Raw genomic sequence first — 19,848 nt, forward strand, 5'->3', positions numbered from 1 at the left:
ATTAAGAAAAAGAGAAACATAATCATGTTAGTAATGTTCTGAGAAGTGCACTGTTTGGGCATCTTAACCATGTGAAGCAAACAGAGCGCACCTACACAGTCCTGGGTGGAATAGGCCAATTACAATGAATGCGGTTTTTTTTTAATGAATTAATTGGCAAGCAGAGAGATAGAGGAATGACAGAGAAGGGGCATGCCAGGACCTTCAGCTACTGACAATGGACTCCAGATGCATGCACCACCCTATGCATCTGGCTTTATGTGGATTCTGGGGAATTGAACTCTGGTCATTAGGCTATGCAGGCAAGTACCTTAACTGCTGAGCCATCTCTCCAGTCCTGGTTTCTTTCTTTTTTTTGTTATTTTTCAAAGTAGGGTTTTGCTCTAGCCCAGGCTGACCTGGAATTTACTATGTAGTCTCAGGGTGGCCTTGAACTCATGGCGATCCTCCTACCTCTGCCTCCCGAGTGCTGGGATTAAAGGCGTGCACCACCACACCCAGGTACAGCCCTGGTTTCTTGATATAACCAAGACACACAGTAAATAAGAGGAGGATGAGGCTGTGGCCAGAACTAATACTGCATATTGTCTGCTAGCAAGCTTTTTACGGAATATAATCTAAAACAATCAAGAGTATAATGTAGTCAACATATAATAGCATATTTATTAACAAGTATTATGCAGTGGATATAACTGCATGTTATGCTTCTATACAACAAGCAGTGCTGCTTGCTTGCAGCAGTTCATGTCTAAAAGTTTTCCTGGGCTGGAGAGATGGTTTAGCGGTTAAGCGCTTGCCTGTGAAGCCTAAGGACCCCGGTTCGAGGCTCGGTTCCCCAGGTCCCACGTTAGCCAGATGCACAAGGGGGCGCACGCGTCTGGAGTTCGTTTGCAGAGGCTGGAAGCCCTGGCGCGCCCATCCTTTCTCTCTCCCTCTATCTGTCTTTCTCCCCGTGTCTGTCACTCTCAAATAAATAAATAAAAAATGAACAAAAAAATATTTAAAAAAAATAAATAAAAGTTTTCCTAACATTTTGTAACTCTACAGCTCAATAGCACCCAAACGCTATCTTGTCACTGTTTATGGTTGTCCACTCAACATCTAGTTCCTGTTCTCTCATAGGCCTGTTTTCATCCAGGTATGATCCCAGATTCAATAGGGCATCCTGATGAGTACAAGTCATTCCTTGCTGACTCACTAATCTGCACATGGGATGTGGCATCTGCTGGCCTACCCAGGCCACAGGGAAGGACAAAGCTGATTGCGGGCAGCTGTCTTAGGACCCCACCTTAGAGAACCTTACACCAAGGATGATGTAATGAACTATGGGTAGGGCATTGGACCTGGTTGCCATCACTGAGCTGTTAACGATGTCCACTGTCTGATAGCTTGTGAATAACTTGCCTTGTTATGTCAGTGTGAGTCCCTAACTTGGAAGGCAGAATTAAAAAATGGCTGGGAGGAGGCTCAATGGCTAAAGTACTTGCTGAACCCGAGTTGGGTCCACTGCACCCACTTAAGTGCAGGGTGGGCATGGTGGACCACCTGTAATCCCAGCATCCCAAAAGGTAGAGATGGGGTTCCCCGGGGCAAGCTGACTGGCTCATCAGCGAGCCGAGGCTTCACGTGAGAAACCCTGCCTCAGTAAGTGTGGTGGAGAGTGAACAAAGATGACATTGCATAGCAACCTCGGGCCTCTAAGTGTACACCTATGCCACACATGTGAACATGCACACCACACACAAATGTGTCACAAACTTACATACGAAGTTTCTACAGCAAGTACACTTATCCATTTGTCTCCAGCCCAGGACAGCTGTTGCTGTGGGATCTGGAGACTCAAACTCAGGCAGTTTTAGGCCCCGTCAGGTCCAGATGCTTGCACAGGAAGCACACCTAACCACCACTAAGCAATCTCTCATATTCATATATATAGTAATTTTTTGTTTAAGTTATTTCTAAAAGGCTCAGGGCCAGGAACCTTTTTTCTTTTTTCCTTTTGTTTTTTGAAATAGGGACTCACTCTGGCCCAGGGAGACCTGAAATTCACTATGTAGTCTCAGGGAGGCCTTGTACTCATGGTGATCCTCCTACCTCTGCCTCCAGAGTGCTTGTATTAAAGGCGTGCACCACCACGCCCAGCTTCCATGAACCTTTTATAAACGTTTCAATATCTTATTACTGACAGTGCTATTGCATTTTTTCTGCATACTTGAGGACCAACGACTGTTATGCTGCACACTGTTTTATGTAGACTTGGGGTTACTCTGTACAACGTTTAGGGAAATCTTGGCTCTAGGCCCTTAAAAGCCATAGCTTTTGTGCATACTTTTTGTTTTGTTTCATGTATGGCTTGTTTTAATTATTCATTAATGAGCTGCTAAAGCTAATTTCACTTTTTGGAAAGATGAGGCATTCTATGAAGCACCTTACATAACTTCCCAGTAGCTTGCTTTGGACCTGATAATAAATACCATCTTTCTCCAAAACCTAATTCATCTTCCCCAGACACCAAAAGTCCTGTTTGAAAGCCCCTAATCCTTTTTCTAAAAGATGTGATCAGAGAAAGGTTTTCTGAGGAACTTTATGTATTTTTATTAATTTTTTCATTACTTGCGAGAGAAATAGAGAGAATGGGTGCACCAGGGCCTCCAGCCACTGCGAACTCCAGATCTGTGTGTCCCCTTGTGCATCCAGCTTACGTGGGTCCTGGGGAATCAAACCGAAGTCCTTTGGCTTTGCAGGCAAACACCTTAACTGCTAAACCATCTCTCCAGGACCGCCCCCCTTTATTTTACTTTTGGTTTCTCAGGCAGGTCTCACTCTAGCCCAGAATGACCTGGAATTCACTCTGTAATCTTACAGTGGCCTCTAACTCATGACGATACTCCTACTTCTGCCTCACAAGTGCTGGGATTAAAGGTATGTATCATCACACCCGGCCTTATTTTAGTTTTTTTGAGACAGAGTGTCATGGGCTAGGGATGTAGCTCAGTGGGTAAGAGTGTCTGCCTAGCCTGCATGAACCTGAGTTCAATCCAGATGCTGTGGTCCATGCCTGAAATCCTAGCACCTGACAGGTGGAAATAGGAGAAGCAGGAGTTCTCAGCTACATAGGGCATTGTAGGCCAGGCTGAAACTACATGAGAGGAAGGTGGGGAGAGAAATGGAGACTATGTGGTCCAGGTGGGTCTCAAACTTGCAATCGTACTGCTTCAGCCTCCCAAGAGTTAAGATTATAGGCATGTGTCACCATATCTGCCTGATGGTTCTCTTCATGAGTAAAAGCCATTTCTGTCAATGTTGTTGGCCTTGTTAAGAGAAAATGACAAGAAGCAAGACCTTAATGGACACCTCTGATACTTAAGCTCTCTACAGGAACTCAGAAAGTCTAGAAAATGCAATACCCAAAAATGTTTAATGTCAACAAATACAGAAGTACAAATGAGTAAAATTTAATACAAGGATGCAAATACAAATATTTTGGCCAAAGTTTAATATTTAAGTTAACATAAAGAATGTAAGTTTTAAGTAAGAATGCTTGGGTTTTAATCTATACACATTTTAAACAAGAGGCAAGACGAAATGGGTAGTGTACAAAATGCTCCTACTTCCCTTGAGAAATACATTTAAAATACATTTCTGCTGAACACTGTGTAACACAACGTTAAGTGGACTGAATAGAAGTGAGCACAACTACATGCTCCCTAAATTCCCAACAGTCTAATATATCACAGCCTTGATAATTTGAAGAGTTATGTTTAAATTCAAAATCCTCCTGGTTGTTCGCCACCAAAAGGCCTTAGCGGTGAAAAGGCAATGAGATTACCACCAAAGGAGAAATTTCTGGCATGTTCTTGATGTCTGCTGTCCACATTAATGTAGAGATTACTGGAGCTTAGACCTGGCTAAAGAACAAATTCACAAAAGTTACTACTCAACTAACCAGCAAGTTTCCCAAATTAACTCTTCAATTCTGCAAGTCAACTGTGTGATGTTTTATCATATAAATAAGTTTCCTTGTGTATCACTAATGACAATGGTTATGCACCTGTCAAGTAGCCCTAATTGGAAATAATCTTTAACTGAAAAAGCAAAGTAGGAATTCATACCTGAAAGATGACTAGTATGCAAATGGACTCAGCATAAGCAGGATGAATACAACTGAACCACACAGAGATTCCACAAATCCTAAACCATATAATAAATAGCACTTAGTGTGCCATTGCCATAGTGTTATCCTACTGGGAACCTTTTTGCTTTCCTCACCAAAACTATGGAAATGGAAAAATAGGAAAACTTTAAAGTACTAAGATTATTAATGAGACAATATATAACCATGAAACACTTCTGATAATATATAAGTGCTAAAAAATATTAGGAATAATTTCCGGATGTATTTATATTTAGAACCAAGCACTCCGTTCAGACTGGGGAACAAGATTAAATTGGGTTTATGCAAACTGGCTTTATGCTGAAGTCCCTGAAATTCTAGGTTTCAGTTCATAAGTAATGAAGGCCAAGGCCAAGAATGAATGATGTGTGGAGTCACTTCTGCTCACAAGACACAGGTGATCACCATGAAGAAAGCTTTGAAATCCCAGCACTCGGGAGGCAGAGGTAGGAGGATTGCCATGAATTCAAGGCCACCCTGAGATGACAGAGTTAATTCCAGGTCAGCCTGGACCAGAGTGAGACTCTACCTCGAAAAACAAAACAAAACAAAACAAAACAAAACAAAACATGAAGAAAGCTTTAAAAGAAAACAAAAGCTCACATACACAAAGATAGTTGAGGAATTAAGAGTCAGACTTCTTGAAGTTGACAAAATTTTTTATTATTTGATACTAAACTTGCTTCAGTGAACTTCCAGCCCTGGAAAGTTTAAAGGTAAGGCTGTAAACTACAGGATAACAAAGTTCACCTTCAGATACTTGAAATAAAAAGGTCTGGTGGTAGGCTCTACCCACTACTGGAAACTATTCTATTCATCTCATAGTATCAAGATAATGAGTTAGAATCAGAAAGCTAAGGAGGATTTTATAATTAAGAAGATAATTAGATTCTGAAATCATAATGTATTTTAGAAAAAAACATATTCAGCTAGGTGTGGTGGCGCATGCCTTTAATCCCAGCAAATGGGAGGCAGAGGTAGGAGGATCGCTGTGAATTCAAGGTTAATGTGGAACTACAGTGAATTCCAGGTCAGCCTGGGCTAGAACAAGACCCAGCCTCAACCCCCCCAACTTCGCAAAAGAAAAGGAACCATATTCACTTTATGCTTTTCATGACAGTAAATGTGTGCATTATGTACCTGTATCCCTGAGTCTATATTAATTAACATGAGAAAACAGCTTTTACAAAAGGCTTCACAGCAGGGCTAACATTGAACTAAAGTTACAAAGTGAGGTTCATCAAAAGTTAAGTCCAAGAAGCTTAAAAATGAAAGAGCAGAGCATAAGTATAGTAATCTCAAGAATTTTGATGAAAACAACAAAGGATCAGTGACCTAGGGGTGACTCAGAAGCCATCATGGGGCTGGGAAGAAGTGACAGAAGTGCTCAGTACTGCAGTATCTCTATCACACCTTCTAAGGCTCAGGGTCCATTGCGGAAGAGGTGGCGGAAAGAATGTAAGAGTCAAAGGAAGAGTAGGACTCCTTACAACATGCTCCCCCCAAGACACAAAATGGCCTGGATATCCATGACCTCACAATGCCTGCATAGGAGGAAAAGATGATGACAACAAAATAAAAGAGAGACTGACTGAGAGGGGGAGGGGACATGATGGAGAGTGGAGTTTCAAAGGGCAAAGTGGAGGGAGGGAGGGCATTACCATGGAATATTTTTTATAATCATGGAAGTTAATTAAAAAAAATTTGAAAAGAAAATAACCAAGGATGACTGAGATAAGATACTGCCCACTGCCACTAATATATTTATATTAATGCAAGCTACATATTAGATAATAATGTGACCAACCAATTTGTCATATAAATTTGAAAATTGCATCTTACAGCAAGATGAATTTTTTTCCTTTGGTTTTTTGAGGTAGGGTCTCCCTCTAGCTCAGGCTGACCTGGAATTCACTATATATCTCAGGGTGGCCTCGAACTCATGGTGATCCTCCTACCTCTGCCTCCAGAGTGCTGGGATAAAAGGTGTGCGCCGCCATGCCCAGCCAGGAACATTTTTAAGGTGCCTGACTAAATTTATTTATGTGAGCACAAAACGTTTGAATACAGCCGGGTGTGGTGGAGGTGCTGTTCTGGAAGCCTGTGGACTCTTAGGAGGTGGAGCTTTGATGGAGGAAGTACATTACTGGGAACGGGACCACGAGGTGCTTCAGCCTGGCTCCACTTGCTGTGCCCTGGGGCTTCCATCCTGCTGGGGCTGGCCGTGCACTTCCTGCCAGGAGGGATCCTACCCACCTCTCCCACCCCGGGAAGTATAAAGTGATTTGGATCCTTTTCCTTTCACTAGTTGCTTCTGGTCAGGGACTACTTCCCAGCAGTGCTAAGGTAACTATGATATTTATTTCATAAAACAAATCTAGAACCATACATGAATATGCATACCTGTAACCCCAGCCCGCTTAACTCCTCCTGCCACAGACTGAGGCAGGAGGATGGAGAATTTGTGGCCAGCTTGGGATTTATAACAAGACCCTGTCTCAGAAACAAACAAACATATATAAAATAAAAGAAATTGTCAAATTAAGTTGCAAAACTTACTGAATCAAGATGGCATTCAGAAGTGAGACTTTCGTCTAATGGTACTGAAAAACAAGAAAATTGTGTTTTAACTTACGAGAGAGCCGGGCATGGTGGCACATACCTTTAATACCAGCACTCAGGAGGCAGAGGTATGAGGATCACTGTGAGTTCAAGGCTGTCCTGAGACTACATAGTGAATTCCAGATCAAGCTCGAGTGAGACCTTACCTCAAAAAAAAAAAAAAAAATTCACTTATGGGAGAGAGAGAAGGAAACAGAATGGGCACACCAGAGCTTCTTGCCACTGCAAACAAACTCCAGACACATTTACCCACTACTTGGTGCGACAGTCTTTACATGAGAACTGAGGAACTGAACTCAGGCTGGCTGGCTTTAGAGCAAATTCCTTTAACCATTGAGCCATCTTCTCAGCCATTTTTTAGAGGTTATTCTTACAGCTAAGTATTGTTAAGAGATGGGTAAAACTTTGAAAGATATGACCTATGTACATATCAAAAGCTAAGATAAAAAATACTGTGTGCTATAATGAAATTGAAATTTCTGGAAAAGTTCTTACCTTAATTTTGGCATAAAAAGAATTGTCTATATAAACTAATATCACACTTAAAATATTAAAGGTATCCAAAAGATCCTGATGAAAGACCAGGTAGAAGTCAGGTATGGTGACACATATCTGTAATCAGAGTACTTGGGAGGCTGAGTCAAGAGGATCACAAGTTAGAGACAAACCTAGGAAACAGTGAGTTCAAGACTCAAAACTACAAAAAGCCCAGGCGGAAGAAATTAAATGTCTGAGCATGAGCTGGAGAGATGGCTCAGTGGTTAAAGTGCCTGCCTACAAAGCCTGAGGGAGGACCCAGTTTCAATTCCCCAGGACCCATATAAGCCAGATGCAAAAGGTGGCGCATGCATCTGAAGTTCATTTTCAGTGTCTGGAGGCTCTGGTGTGCCCATTCTGTATCTGACTCTCTCTCCCCCACCCCTCTCTCTCTCTTCTCCCAAAATAAATAAAACATTAAAAATAAAAAATACCCTTAATGCCAGTACTTGGGAGGCAGAGGGAGGAGGATCACAGTTGAGTTAGAGGCCACCCTGAGACTATGTAGTGAAATCCAGGTCAGCCTGGGCTAGAGCAAGACCCTACCTTGAAAAACCAAAAAGTAAATGTTTGGGCATAGCTGTAACATTTTATTTTAGCTTAGGTCCCAGATAAGACCTAGAGTAGCAGAGGAGAACAACAGGTGAACCAGGTGTGCACTCATTACATTTCAACAAAATAAGAGCCATTTCTTATTAGAGAGTAATCACAAGGTAGGAATTGGCATTAGGGAGGGGAAATGGGATTTTTCCAATGTAGTTTTTTGTTTTGTTTTTAGGTAGGGTCTTACTCTAGTCCAGGCTGACTTTGAATTTACTATGTAGTCTCAGGGTGGCCTTGAACTCAAAGCGTTCCTCGTACCTCTGCCTCCCAAGTGATGGAATTATAGGCATGCGCCACCATGCTCGGCTTACAAGCTAAGTTTTTAAGTATGCTTGTTTTTATTTATTTATTTTTTGTAGGCAGTCTCACTTTAGCCCAGACTGACCTGGAACTCACTCTTGTCGCTTCAAGCTGTTTCTTCTACCTCAGCCTCCTGAAAGAATTCACTAACAGTGAGGGATCCCAAATGGGCCTAATGTCAAGTGCTTCTTATGCTTAGTATGGATTAGTAACTAAAAAACAAAAATAAAAACCTCTCTCTCTCCCTCCCTCTTTCTCTGTCAAGCAAATAAATAAATATTAAAAAAAAAAAAACCCTCAACAACTTTGTGCTGTGTGTGTTGGAGATAGGCACAGGGAAGCCATGGTGTGCACGTGCACGCATGTGTGCATCAGAGGAACATCTTAAGTGTCAGGCCTTGCACTTCATCTTGTTTGAGGCAGGGTCTCTTAATTACCACTGCAAACACCAGGCTGTCTTCTAGGACTCTGTCTTCAAAGCCCATTTCACCACCAGAGGGCTGGGATAGACTGGAGAGATGGCTTTGCAGTTAGGCACTTGCCTGTGAAGCCAAAGGACCCAGGTTCAATTTCCCAGTACCTACATAAGCCAGATGCACGAAGTGGTGCACATGTCTGCAGCTCATATATAGTGGCTAGAGGCCCTGGTGCAACCATTATCTCTCTCTCTTTCTCTAAAATAAATAAATAGGGCTGGAGAGATGACTTAGCAGTTATGGCATTTGCCTGCAAAGCCAAAAGACCCCAAGTTCGATTCCCCAAGACCCACATAAGCCTGATGCACAAGAGGCACACATGTCTAGAGTTTGTTTGCAGTGGTGGGAGGCCCATTCTGATACACACATGCGTGCACGTGCACACCATGGCTTCCCATTCTCTCTCTGTCTCTTCTCTCTGTTTACAAATAAACAGAATTTTAAAAAATAATAAAATATTTTTTAAAAATTAGCTGGGTGTGGTGGCACATGACTTTAATCCCAGCACTTGGTAAGCAGAGGCAGGAAGATCTCTGTTGAGTTTGAGGCCGCCCTGACATGACACTGTGACTTCCAGGTCAGCCTGAGCTAGAATGAGACCTTACTGTAAAAAAAAAAAAATTTAACCGCCCAGCCATTTTCCCATCCTGCTTTCTTTTTTTGACACAGAGTCTCACTATATAGATCTAACTTGCTAGATAAGCCAGACTGGCATTGAACTTGAAGTGATCCTCCTGCCTCTGCATCCTGAGTGCTGGGATTACAAGTTTGTGCCACCACACCCAGCTCAACATCAGAATACTCTTAACCTCTCATGAAATATTTACTGTGTCTAATTTCTTGATCTTCATCCTTAGAAAATGATACTCAGAATTCTATGACTAAACCTGAACCCAAGGTTAAGTGCTACAAGGCTTCATTGTACTTGAGAAGCTTACCTGGCTGAGAAACTTTAACTTCTTGTAAGATGTCATTTTGTGATGGGACATTTTTTTCAGGGCTACCCATCAAAACATCTGGTGAACTGACTGAAGAATTTAGTTCCATTCTTTCCTCAACATCTGAAATTGCTTCTTTCTGGTTAGTATTAATACCATCTGCTACTCCATCAGCAACAAAAGGCAAACTCATTCTTTCACTGGGTAAAAATTCCATCTTGAGTTTCATCTTATTTACATCCTGGAAATAAAATTGGTAGCTATGTTTAATTACCAAAAATTAGCATAAATAAAAAGTCTTGTTGTTGCAACTAAACACAAAGACAACATATATATATATATATATATATATATATATATTTTTTTTTTTTTAATTATTTATTTGCAGAGAGAAAGAGTGGGAGAGAGAGAATGAGCACGCCAGGGCCTCTACCCACTGCAAATAAACTCCTGATGTATGTGTCTCTTGTGCATCTGGCTTACATGGGTCCTGAAGAATCGAACCTGGGTTCTTTGGCTTTGCAGGCAAAGGCCTTAACCACTAAGCCATTTCTCCAGCCGGGAGTGTGTGTGTGTGTGTGTGTTTTGTTTGTTTGTTTGTTTGTTTATCGAGGTAGGGTCTCACTCTCACTCAGGCTGACCTGGAATTCTCTGTATAGTCTCAGGGTAGCCTCAGACTTACAGTGATCCTCCTACCTCTACCTCCAGAGTGCTGGGATTATAGGCGTGCGCCACCATACCTGGCCTGTGGTTTATGTTTTGAAAATAGTGAGAAAACACTGTTATGCTTCATGGGAATTGTACACATAATATAGAATTAAAAGGAATACATGTTTTTCAGCCAGAACCTACATCCCGGTTCAGAGAGTAAAAAACATTTCCTATGAGAACCAGAAAGGAAGTATCTTAGGTATGGTGAGCCACAGGGTCAATCATGACCTACATCTATATCTGTATCTTCAACTGTACCACTGGATTACAAAAACAAGGAAAAACAGTAAGTTCAAGGATCAAACTTGCTTATCTCTACTTTGGGGTTCGTTTTTGCAATATTCATCTTTTCTTGAGGGTATAAAACTAACCCAAGGTCTAATGTATGCTACAAGCCACTAAGCTGTATCCAAGCCCTCATGATTGCCTTGAGGTGAAGTGAATACAAAAAGGATCCAGGGTTTAAAAAAAAAAAATCCCAACGCCAATGAAACAAGATTTTATCATTTTTGTATGACTAATTTAGATTTCCAGTGAGAATTCTGCCTTGCAATAGAACTTACATGGTTTACTTCAATTAACTCGTGTAATCTGGTGCACTGAGCATCTTCTACTTGGCTGTTACTGGGAAAAAAAAAAAAACAGTAAAATTGCACTCAGATAATTAAATATAATGCTATCTTGTGATGTTTTTCATTATTTTTTTAAAATTATTTATTTATTTATTTGTAAGTACAGTGAGCTAGAGAAAACAGAGACAGAGAGAGAATGGGTAAACTAGGGCCGCCAGCTACACAAATAAACTCCAGACACATGTGCCATTGTGCATCTGGCTTTATCAGGGTACTTGGCAATCAAGTCTGGGTCATTAGGCATTGCAAGGAAGCGCCTTAATCTCTCAGCCATCTCTCCAGCCACCATCCTCCCCGCCCCTTTTTAAAGTACTTTTTATTTACTTATTTGTTAAACAGAAAGAGGCAGATTGGGAGAAGAGAGATACAGTGAATGGACATGCCAGGGCCTCTAGCCTTTGCAAACAAACTCCAGACACATGCATCACCTTGTGCAACTGGCTTTACATGGGTATTGGGGAAATGAAGCCAAGTCTAGCACTTTCTTGACTTTTATTTATTTATTTTTTGCTTTTGTTTTTCGAGGTAGGATCTCACTCTAGCTCAGGCTGACCTGGAATTCACTATGTAGTCTCAGGGTGGCCTCGAACTCACGGCAATCCTCCTACCTCTGCCTCCCAAGTGCTGGGATTAAAGGTGCACGCCACCACGCCCAGTGACTTTTTTTTTTCCTGGGTAGGGTTTCAGTCTAGTCCAGGCTGACCTGGAATTACCATGCAGTCTCAGGGTGGCCTTTAACTCATGATGCTCCTCCTACTTCTGTCTCCTGAATGCTAGGATTAAAAGCGTGTGCCTCCATATATGGCTTGACTTGCCTTCTGAGTTTGTCCTTAATGGCAGGTGTTAATTCACCAATGAGTCAAAGATGTAATCAGCCCCAAGACCTAGCCTCTCTGTATGCTGGATAACAGTTATTGTAGGATAATCTTACAAATAACACACTACAGGGATTGGAGAGATGGCTCAGAAGTTAAGGCACTTGCCTACAAAGCCCAATGACTGGCACTGGATTCCCAAGTACCCACATAAAGCCAGATGCACTAAGTGGCACATGCATCTGGAGTTCATTCGCAGCAGCTGGAGGCCCTGACATGTCCATTCAGTCTGTCTCCTCTCTCTCTGCTTGCAAATAAATAAATAAAATATTAAAACCAATATACTAGTATGCCAATCAGTCAGGTTAATATGGCCCCACTAGCAATACTTTGAGTCTTGCCACATCCAGAGCCACACACCACAGGAAGGTCAAAATAAGATTGACTTCTGCAATGAAGAACTCATTTACTATTTAGCTGGACTTGGATACTTATTGTTGTTGATGAGTTTAAAAAATATACATTTAAATTAATTTATTTGAGAGGGGAAAAACATGCAGAGAGATAGAATGGATACTCCAGCCATAACAAACAAACTTCAGATGCATGTGTCACCTTGTATGTGTCTTAAGAGGATCCTAGGGAACCAAACCTGGGTCCTTAGGCTTTGCTGGCAAGCACCTTAACCATTAACCACTAAGCTATCTTTCCAGCCCTGTTGATGTTTTATTTTGGGTTTTTTTTTTTTTTTTTGGTTTTGTTTTGTTTTATGAGGTAGAGTCTCACTCTGGTTCAGGTTGGCCTGGAATTAACTATGTAGTCTCAGGGTGGCCTTGAACTCTCCCTCCTACCTCTGCCTCCCAAGTGTTGGGATTAAAAACATGTGCACCACGCCCAGTATGATGGGGTTTTTTAACATACTTTTATTTATTTGTGAGACAAGGAGAGAAGAGAAAGAAAACGGTGAGAAGAGGAAGAAAAGGAAGAGAAATTGGTAGACCAGGGCCTCTTGCAAGATACACTTGTGTACCTAACTTCACGTAGGTACTGGGGAACTGAACCCAGGCCAGCAGGGTTTACAAGTAAGGCGTTTACCTTAAACTCCAGAGCCATAGCTCTAGCCCCTCTTGTTGTTTTAAAGATTGGGTCTCTTGTGCTGAAGAGATGGCTTAGCAGTTAAGACTCTTGCCTGCAAAGCCAAAGGACCCAGTTGGGATTCCCCAGTACCCACGTAAGCCAGATGATCTTCCTGCTTCTACCTCCCAAATGCTAGGATTATAGGATTATGCCACCATACCAGGTGGCATGCCTTATTTTTTTACGTTTGTGTTTATGTTTGAGTACATGTGCATGTAGAAGTCAGCGGTCAATGTAAGGTGCCTTCTTCCTCCTCAGTCTCACTCTAGCTCAGGCAGACCTGGAATTCACTATGGAGTCTCAGGGTGGCCTGGAACTCATGACAATCCTTCTGCCTCTGTCTCCCGAGTGCTGGGATCAAAGGTGTGTGCTACCATGCCCAGCTGCCTCCAACTTCTTTTTTGACACTGGGTTTGCACTAAACCTTACCAATTCAGCTAGACTAGCGATCTTAGTGTGTCCGCCTCCACAGCTATATTATTTGTACTTGGATCTAAATCCTCATGCTTATGCGATAAGCACTTTTCTCCCTGAACTATCTTGCCAGCCCCTAGAATTGGCTGTATGTGCATTGGTTTGGTTATTTTTACTTATTTATTTTTATTTATTTAGAGGTAAGGTTTCATTTGAGTCCAGGCTAACCTGGAATTCACTATGCAGTCTCAGAATGGCCACAAACTCACAGTAATCCTCTGCCTCCCAAGTGCTGGGATAAAAAGCGTGCACCACTACGCTCAGCTGTTGGTTATTTTTTTATTTAAATTTTGAGACAGGGTCTGGCTTTGTGGGCTCAAACTCTCTGCCCTCCTCCCTCAACCTTCCAAATGTGTGGCTTCAGGGATGTGATACTTTGCCCAGTGAGCAGGTTGCTTTACAATACACTCTAATCAAAGAGTTCAAATTGAATATATATATATATATATATATATATATATATATACATATATACATATATACATATATACATATATATATATATATTTTTTTTTTTTAATTTTTGGTTTTTTGAGGTAGGGTCTTGCTCTAACCCAGGCTGACTTGGAATTCACTAAGTAATCTCAGGGTATCACTACACAGCCGAGTTGGCCTCAAACTCAGTTAAGTGATGTTCCCATCTCAGCCTCCTGAACAGATAGGACTATAGGTGTGTACCATCATGCCTGTATCAAACCTCATTTCTCATTTATAAAAGAATAAATCTTGCCCACATATGAAATGTAAATAGAAATACCTCCTGACCACATTTTACCAGCCTAAGAATATGAAATAATAGTTAACAACAGCATTGTTAAATTATTAGTAACACAGCCAGGTATGAGGTGTCATACCTTTGCTCCTGGGAGGCAGAAGTAGGAGGAAAGATCACTGCGAATTCTAGGCCACCCTGGGACTAAATAGTGAATTCTAGATCAGCCTAGTCTAGAAAGAGATCCTACCTCAAAAAACCAAAAAGTGAAATGAAAATAAAAATTACTGGTAATTTACTAAAGAAATACCTGCTTTTGAGAACACTTGGAAACACTGCCACATCAACATGTTCCCTTTTGTTACTCTGGGGATCAGGAGTCTCTAGTGGTGTCCTGTGTGGCAGAAGATCCATTTTAGTCCTGCTGTCAGCCATCACTTTGCTGGTAGACTTAGGTGTCCCAAATTTCTGAGAATGACGTTCTGAGGAAAGTGCTACAAGATAAAAGAAATCACCTCAATGCCAAAAAGTTCGTTCATTCATTGTCTTTATAATCTGGAAGACAGTGGCAAATTCTATTAACTTGTCTCTTTATCTTGCCAATGTTTGGTAAAGTCAAGCACATGGGACTTTCTGTTCAACAGAAAATGCTCACCTTAGACATTTCTTCTTGATATCCCACTCATATAATAGAACAAATCTCAAAACACACAACTCTACAATGTCAGTAGGAGGATCACTGTGAGTTCGAGCCACCCTGAGACTACATAGTGAATTCCAGGTCAGCCTGGCCTAGATTGAGACCCTACCTTGAAAAAAAAAAAAAAAAAAAGAAGAAACCGTAATATAAATTGGCAAATGGTATATTCCTTAGTAACCTAAAGAAATGCATACTAGAACACCAATCAGAAGAAATACCTCAGCTGGGCGTGGTGGTGCACACCTTTAATCCCAGTACTTGGGAGGCAGAGGTAGGAGGATCACTGTGAGTTCGAGCCACCCTGAGACTACATAGTGAATTCCAGGTCAGCCTGGCCTAGATTGAGACCCTACCTTGAAAAAAAAAAAAAAAGAAGAAGAAACTGTAATATAAATTGGCAAATGGTATATTCCTTAGTAACCTAAAGAAATGCATACTAGAACACCAATCAGAAGAAATACCTCAGCTGGGCATGGTGGTGCACACCTTTAATCCCAGTACTTGGGAGGCAGAGGTAGGAGGATCGCTGTGAGTTTGAGGCCACCCTGAGACTACATAGTTTATTCCAGGTCAGCCTGGGCTAGAGAAACCTTACCTATAAAAACAAAAACAAACAAAAATCCTCTAATCCCAGTTTTGGGAAGGACCCTTAGGGCTTCATGGCTAGTCTAGCTGAATCAGTGAGTTTTAGGGTTAGTGTGAGACCTTGTTTCAAGAAATAAGTGGATACTGGGTGTGGTGGTGCACACCTTTAATCCCAGCACTCAGGAGGCAGAAGTAGGAGGACTGTCGTGAGTTCAAGGGTAGTCTGGGACTACAGAGTAACTTCCAGGTCAGACAGGGCAAATGAGACCCTACACTGGAAAAAGAAAAAAATGAAAAATGTGAAAGTTAGGGAAGACACCTGACATTGACCTCTAGCCTCCATCTGCGCACACACATAAGCATACATATGCCAAAAAAATTGAGGGGGGGGGGCTGAAGGAATGGCTTAGTGGTTAAGGTGTTTGCCTGCAAAGCCCAAGGACCCTGGTTTGATTCCCCAGAAGCACAAGGGGGTGCACACATATGGAGTTTGTTTGCAGTGGCTGGAGGCCCTGGCGCACCCATTCTCTTTCTCCCCCTCTTTCTCTGTCAAATAAATAAAATTGAAAGAGGGTCTACTAGATACAGCTGAAAGATGGATTACTCTACGAAAAATACAGGGACTAAAAGAATGCTTACAAATACCTCCTGAAACACAGCTCTTCCCCTTATGTGACTCTTGAGTCTACTCTGGGGCTGGGGAAATAGCTCAGTGGCTAAAGGCCCCTTTTATTTATTTCTCAGAGGAAGCATTAGCCAACCCCTCCCCCCCCCCCAACAAAAACCAAAAGAACAAACTAACCTGAGAATGATCTGACAGGACTCTCAACTCTGAAAAAGCCAGCATCGAACACTATTGTGTCCACTTCCTTTGGTATCCCAGCAGCAGCTGCCTCGGGGTGCTCCTCTTGCTTAAGTCTCTCTCTCATAGCGTTTTTTATGGCAGCAAGGCGATTCCTAGCAGCAATTCGTCCACTATCATTCTGTTTTGGCTTATTTGCTACTCCTGGGACAGTTTTTTTCTGCAAAGAAAAAATATGATATTTATTAAAGCTATTCATTACCTTTCCTTTTTAGGTAATGGTGAGTGAACCCAGTGTCTTGTTCACACTGGGCAAGAATCCTACCACTGAACTACATTCCCAGGCTTTTTACTTCCATATATATTTGAGAGAGAAAGAGGAAGAGAGAGAATGGGCACACCATTACAAATGAACTCCAGATGCATGTGTCCCTTGTGCACCTGGCTTATGTGGCTCCTGGGGGACTGAACCTGGGTCCTTTGGTTTTGCAGGCAAGTGCCTTAACTGCTAAGCCATCTCTCCAGCCCCCAGACTTTTTTACTTTTAAGTTATCACCCATCTGGCCTTGAACTCATGCTGTAGGTCTTGAAATTAGAATCTTCCTGCCGAGTAGTTAAGATTAAAGGCCTATATAGAAACTGCTTCAAAGAACAAAGGGCAAAGCAGGGCATGGTGGTGCACGCCTTTAATCCCAGCACTCGGGAGGCAGAGGCAGGACGATCACGGAGTTCGAGGCCACCCTGAGAATGCAGAGTGAATTCCAGGTCAGCCTGAGCCACAGTGAGACCATACCTTGAAAACCCCCAAAAAAAGAACAAACAAAGAGCAAAGCCAAGGGTGGTGGTGCACACCTTTAATCTCAGAACTTGGGAGGCAGAGGTAGAAAGATCGCCATGAGTTCGAGGCCAGTTTGAGACTACATAGTGAATTCCAGGTCAGCCTGAGCTAGAGTGAGACCCTACCTCGAAAAAAGAAAAAGAAAAAGAAAAAGAAAAAGAAAAAGAAAAAACACAAAGAGCAGCTACCATGCAACTCTGAGTACTTCAGGTCCCCAGAACCCAGACAACAAGTGGAAAGCTGTGATGGGTGTCTGTGATCCCAGTGACCGTACAGTGAGAAAGGAGAGGAGACAGAATTTTCCAAAAGCTCATAATGACATGGTGAACAATGATAGACCTACCTCAAAATGAGGTAGAAGGTGAAGACTGATCAAAAAATTGTCCACTGACACATGTAGCATGTGCACGCCCAAACTTACACCAAATGTCATGTAAGACAAAAGCTCACAGAGCTGTAGCAGATTCTAAGAAAGACACTTAAACCAGGAAAGACTGTATGAATCTAAAACATATTAGCCAGGCTAAAGGACAGATGGAACAGCATGGATGCAAAACCAGAAATGAAAGAAAGCTTAATAGTCAGCAACACATAAGGAATAGATCAAAGCCAGGCGTGGTGGCGCACGCCTTTAATCCCAGCACTTGGGAGGCAGAGGTAGGAGGATCACCATGAGTTCAAGGCCTCCCTGAGAATATAGAGTGAATTCCAGATCAGCCTGGGCTACAGAGAGACACTAACCTTGGGGGGTGGGGAGGGGGATAAGAAAAAGGAAAGAAATTTGAATCTAAACTCAAACTTACCCGAGGAACTTTTTTGCTTTCTGTGTTATTGTTTTGCCATCCAGACTCTTCAAGTTTGGTCAGGTTGTTGAATTTTTGGTGTACATCTTCTACCTATTTAAAAAAAAAAAGTAGCCCACATTCATCAGATTAATGGCAACCAAGATGAAGTAGCTAGGTAAAGTCTAGATTACTAAGTAAAGCTTCAGAACACAAATGAGAATGGTGACACCGAGGTGGCGAGTAACCGCCCTTCGCTCTGATGGGGTCTCCTGTACTCAAGCTGACTTAAAATTCACTGCTGGTCAGTGGTAACGTTGAATGCCAGATCCTTCTTCCATACTCCTATGTGTACTCAGATGATAGGAATGCACCACCACACCAGGTTGATTTCATCCTTAACTTAGTGTTCAAATCACGGACTTTCATGGTAAAATTGTTTGTTTTTATCTTTGGCCTAGAAACCTCTAAAATCTAGATGAAAGATGGCAGGGATAAATAACTCTCCTAAATTTGTTTATTTTTTGTGTTTTATTTATTATTATTTACTTATTTGAGACAGAGAGAGAGATTGGGTAATCAAAGACCTCTAGCCATTGCAAAATAAGTCTAGATGCATGTGCCACATTGTACATCTGGTTTTCATGGGTCCTGGGGATTAGAACCTGGGTCCTTTGCCTTTGTAGGCAAATGCCTTAACCAATAAGCCATCTCACCAGCCCTCTACCAGATTTTTTGATTACTAACATAGAAGTAAAGATATCATAATTATCTTGGTTCTCATGCTAATTATTGTGTGATCTTTTTTGTTGCTGTTATTTTTTGGGTTTTTGTTGTTGTTTGTTTTAAGGTAAGTTCTCACTCTAGCCCTGGTCGATCTGGAACCTCACTCAGTAGTCCCAGGCTGGCCTTGAACTCATAGAGTGATCCTCCTATCTCTGTCTCCTGAGTGCTGGGAGTTTGCAACCACCACGCTGGGTCTAAACACAATCTATTAAAATTTAATTTTTGGTTTTTCAAGGTAGGGTTTCACTCTAGTTCTGGTAACCTGAAATTCACTATGAAGTCTCAGGGTGTCATCAAACTCACAGCAATCCTCCTGCCTCTGCCTCCTGAGTGCCGGAATTAAAGGTGTGTACCATCATAATCGGCTTACAATCTTTCTTTTTAAAAAGAATGTATTTAATGTAATTTAAACTTACAGCATTTTTATTGTGTATTATATGGTACCCTCTGTGCCAGTTTTGTATCTTCTGCCAGCCAGGTGTGGTGGCACACACCTTTAATTCCAGCACTCAGGAGGCAGAGGTAGGAGGATAACCCTGAGTTCGAGGCCACCCTGAGAATACAAAGTGAATTCCAAGTCCGCCTGGACTAGAGTTAAACCCTACCTTGAAAAAAAAAAAAAGAATAGTGAGAATACTATGCTCAGAGGCAGAAATTATAGTCTCTTTATCCAAATACAAACAATCTCCTTCAAGGAAGTAACAAGTGTCAACGTGTTGGCAAACATACTTGCATTTCCTCTACTATTGTCATGTGTTGTACACATATCCTCCCAATCTTCCTCTCTCAAAAATAGACAAAGATGGGGAAGTAATATGATGGAGAATGGAATTTCAAAGGGGAAAGTGTGGAGGGGGGAGAGAGGGAATTTCCATGGGATATTTTTTTTATAATCATGGAAAATGCTAATAAAAATTTAAAAAAGAAAAAGAAAAAAGAAAAAAATGGACAAAGACAAGACTGGAGAGATAGCTCAGTGGTTAACTGCTTTTAAGCATGAGGGGAGCCTGAAACTGTCCAAATCTCCAGAACCCACATAAACTGGATAGGATTACACGTATTCAGTTCTGCAAAGAAGAACAGAAACCAGGGAAAAAAAGCAGCAATTTCAAGAATCATTAAGAAGCTGGCTCAAACAAGAAACAGTGACAAGAGCAATGGAGCAAGACAAACCACATCCTGCTCTGCCACAGGTGAATGCACGGAACACCACAAGGATCCATA

At 41.7% G+C, this 19,848-nt stretch overlaps 1 protein-coding gene across 2 annotated transcripts in view; it reads right to left on the minus strand.

The window, feature by feature from the left end:
• Nucleotides 1-3,399: 3,399 nt before the first annotated feature.
• Nucleotides 3,400-19,848, minus strand: part of Dlgap5 (DLG associated protein 5) — a 56,708-nt gene continuing 40,259 nt past the window's right edge. For both annotated transcript variants that reach the window (XM_045155265.1, XM_045155266.1), the window contains exons 13-19: nucleotides 17,860-17,952; nucleotides 16,219-16,438; nucleotides 14,442-14,625; nucleotides 10,925-10,985; nucleotides 9,651-9,891; nucleotides 6,734-6,777; nucleotides 3,400-3,908 (exon numbers count right to left, since the gene is read on the minus strand). In XM_045155265.1, the coding sequence (XP_045011200.1) occupies nucleotides 3,768-3,908; nucleotides 6,734-6,777; nucleotides 9,651-9,891; nucleotides 10,925-10,985; nucleotides 14,442-14,625; nucleotides 16,219-16,438; nucleotides 17,860-17,952 (984 nt within the window). In that variant the 3' untranslated portion in view covers nucleotides 3,400-3,767. The remainder of the gene's footprint in view (nucleotides 3,909-6,733; nucleotides 6,778-9,650; nucleotides 9,892-10,924; nucleotides 10,986-14,441; nucleotides 14,626-16,218; nucleotides 16,439-17,859; nucleotides 17,953-19,848) is intronic.

This window comes from Jaculus jaculus, chromosome 7 (assembly GCF_020740685.1).
Source record: "Jaculus jaculus isolate mJacJac1 chromosome 7, mJacJac1.mat.Y.cur, whole genome shotgun sequence".
Lineage (NCBI taxonomy): Eukaryota > Metazoa > Chordata > Mammalia > Rodentia > Dipodidae > Jaculus > Jaculus jaculus.